Raw genomic sequence first — 3,328 nt, forward strand, 5'->3', positions numbered from 1 at the left:
ATATCAATAATGATAATAGTGATAATGATAATGATAATGATAACAACAACGACAATGATAATAAAAATGATGAGAGAGAGAAAAAAAATGTGTTAGTAACAGTACTGAGAGAAATAATTAGTAATAAAAACAATAAGGATAATAATAATATTAATAACAATAATAATAATAGTAGTAGTAATAATAAAAAATATAATGATAAAATAATAACAATAATGATAAGGATAATATTAATGATCACAATGATATGACAATAAAATTACTGATAATAAAAATGATTAAAATGATAATCATAGTAATGATAATGATAATGATAATATAAGTGATGATAATAATAATTATATAAATGATGTCAATGAAATTAATAATCCTAATGATAATAATAACAATAATGATAAGAGCTATAATGATAATGATACTGATAACAATAGTACTGCTAATAATGATTTTAACATTGATAATAACAACAGTAGCAATACTACTACTACTAATACGACTATTATTACTAGTATTACTACTACTGCTGCTGTTACAAGCACTATTACGGTTACTTTTACTATTATTAATATTGTTAACATTGCTATTGTTTATATTTGTATCACTGTTTTTCATAAACAGGAATGCAAATATATTTCATAAAACAACCAAGAAAGGGTATTTTCTAGATTAAAAAATTCGTGCAAGATATCTCAGAACCAGCACCATGTTCCGCACTGAGATCTGTCCACGGGAGCTGGCCATGGGATCCTGCAGGAAGCTCACCAGGCAGAAGAGGCCATTCTTGTTCTTCTGAATTGGTTCCGTGGCATGAGAGCGAGGAATCGATCCAGCGGAGATGACGTCACGAATCGGAAGGCGTTTCATTGGCGGAGGAGGTCGTGTGTGGGTTCCTCGGCAGTATAAAAGGGGCCGGGCGAGGCTGGACGTGGTCTCAGGATCTTGGGAGTCCTTCGTTTCCCAACGTGTTCTTCGGTGAGACTCACGAGCCAGACAGCGTGTTGAAAACTTTGGTGGGTATTTTAATTTTCTTTTGCCATTACGCAGCAACATTTACTGAGCGCATAAAAGGCAATGAATAATCCTTGTAACTGTAGCTTAATGCCCTAAGTCTCCTCAAGGTGTTCAAATTCTCATTCTTAAAGGTCTTAGGAGCTCGGCAGTGAAGATGGGAAAACAGACGTCCCAGAGGACTCTGTTGCTCCTCCTCGTAGGCGCCTTCGTGCTCCACTTCGCCTCGAGCCTCCAGCAGGACCTCAGCCCTCCTTGGACCTCGCGCCTTCGACCTCCGACGTATGTATTGCGTGGCTTTTAGAATCAGTTTAGTTTGCTGTGTACCAAAATCCTTCGCTATGACATTGGGTGTATTGTGTATACTGTATATTTAGATGCTATTAAAGTAAGATATATATTAATAAAAATGGGAAATATTGGATACTGTACAAGATTTGTAATATTTTTCACTCTCAGTATTTTACGGTTTCTGTCTATTTTTCCTTAGCTTGTTAATCCTAAAATTCCCCTTCATTTCTGTTTATTATGAACATATGCATATTCTTTGTGCAGATTGTCTGACTCCTGTCTACGGAAGGATAGCACGAAAAATCAACTGCAACTGAAAGACAGTCCCATAAAACCTGATGCCCAAAACGCAGAAGTAAACCATCTCAGTTCCCAGCGCTTAGGAGGACAACACCTTCAGAGAACCAATGAAGAACGTCATTTGAATTCAGGGCAGTTAGCTTCACGAGGAGCCTCTGAAAAACGACGTCTAGATTCCAGGAGGGCTTCTGAAGAACGACGTCTGGATTCCAGGAGGGCTTCAGAAGAACGACTAGATTCCAGGAGAACTTCTGAAGAACGGCGTCTAGATTCCAGGAGGGCTTCTGAAGAACGACGTCTGGATTCCAGGAGGGCTTCAGAAGAACGTCTAGATTCCAGGAGAGCTTCTGAAGAACGGCGTCTAGATTCCAGGAGGGCTTCTGAAGAACGACGTCTGGATTCCAGGAGGGCTTCTGAAGAACGTCGTCTGGATTCCAGGAGGGCTTCTGAAGAACGTGTAGATTCCAGGAGGGCTTCTGAAGAACGACGTTTGGATTCCAGAAGGGCTTCAGAGGAACGACGTCTGGATTCCAGAAGGGCTTCTGAAGAACGTCTAGATTCCAGGAGGGCTTCAGAGGAACGACGCATGGATTCCAGGAGGGCTTCTGAAGAACGTCTAGATTCCAGAAGGGCTTCTGAGGAACGTCTCGATTCCAGAAGAGCCTTAGCAGAACTACGTCTAATTTCCAAAAGGGTTTCTGAAGAACGACGTATGGATTCCAGGAGGGCTTCTGAAGAACGACGTATGGATTCCAGGAGGACTTCCGAAGAACGACGTCTGGATTCCAGGAGGGCTTCAGAAGAACGACGTATGGATTCCAGGAGGGCTTCCGAAGAACGACGTATGGATTCCAAGAGGGCTTCTGAAGAACGACGCATGGATTCCAGGAGGGCTTCTGAAGAACGTCTAGATTCCAGAAGGGCTTCTGAGGAACGTCTCGATTCCAGAAGAGCCTTAGCAGAACGACGTCTAATTTCCAAAAGGGCTTCAGAAGAACGACGTCTAGATTCCAGGAGAGCTGAAGAACGACGTCTAGATTCCAGGAGAGCTGAAGAACGACGTCTGGATTCCAGGAGGGTTTCTGAAGAACAACGTCTGGATTCCAGGAGGGCTTCCGAAGAACGACGTCTGGATTCCAGGAGGGCTTCTGAAGAACGACGTATGGATTCCAGGAGGGCTTCCGAAGAACGACGTCTAGATTCCAGGAGGGCCTCTGAAGAACGTATAGATTCCAGAAGAGCTTCTGAAGAACGTGTAGATTCCAGGAGAGCTGAAGAAAGACGTCTGGACTCCAGGAGGGCTGCTGAGGAACGTCTGGATTCCAGAAGGGCTTCTGAAGAACGACGTCTTGATTCCAGGAGAGCCTCTGAGGAACGTCTAGATTCCAGAAGAGCCTTAGCAGAAAGACGTCTAATTTCCAAAAGGGCTTCAGAAGAACGACGTCTAGATTCCAGGAGAGCTGAAGAACGACGTCTAGATTCCAGGAGAGCTGAAGAACGACGTCTGGATTCCAGGAGGGTTTCTGAAGAACAACGTCTGGATTCCAGGAGGGCTTCCGAAGAACGACGTCTGGATTCCAGGAGGGTTTCTGAAGAACAACGTCTGGATTCCAGGAGGGCTTCCGAAGAACGACGTATGGATTCCAGGAGGGCTTCTGAAGAACGACGTATGGATTCCAGGAGAGCTTCTGAAGAACGACGCATGGATTCCAGGAGGGCTTCTGAAGAA

The 3,328-nt window shown here is 43.2% G+C and overlaps 1 protein-coding gene across 1 annotated transcript in view; it reads right to left on the reverse strand.

Annotated features, from left to right (window-relative positions):
• Positions 1–1,582: 1,582 nt before the first annotated feature.
• LOC113822168 (trichohyalin) overlaps positions 1,583–3,328 on the reverse strand; it is a 22,833-nt gene continuing 21,087 nt past the window's right edge. The window contains exon 4 of the mRNA XM_070145066.1: positions 1,583–3,328. This exon is cut by the window's right edge and continues 636 nt beyond it. Within this exon, the coding sequence (XP_070001167.1) occupies positions 1,717–3,328 (1,612 nt within the window). The 3' untranslated portion in view covers positions 1,583–1,716.

This window comes from Penaeus vannamei, chromosome 3 (genome assembly GCF_042767895.1).
Source record: "Penaeus vannamei isolate JL-2024 chromosome 3, ASM4276789v1, whole genome shotgun sequence".
Lineage (NCBI taxonomy): Eukaryota > Metazoa > Arthropoda > Malacostraca > Decapoda > Penaeidae > Penaeus > Penaeus vannamei.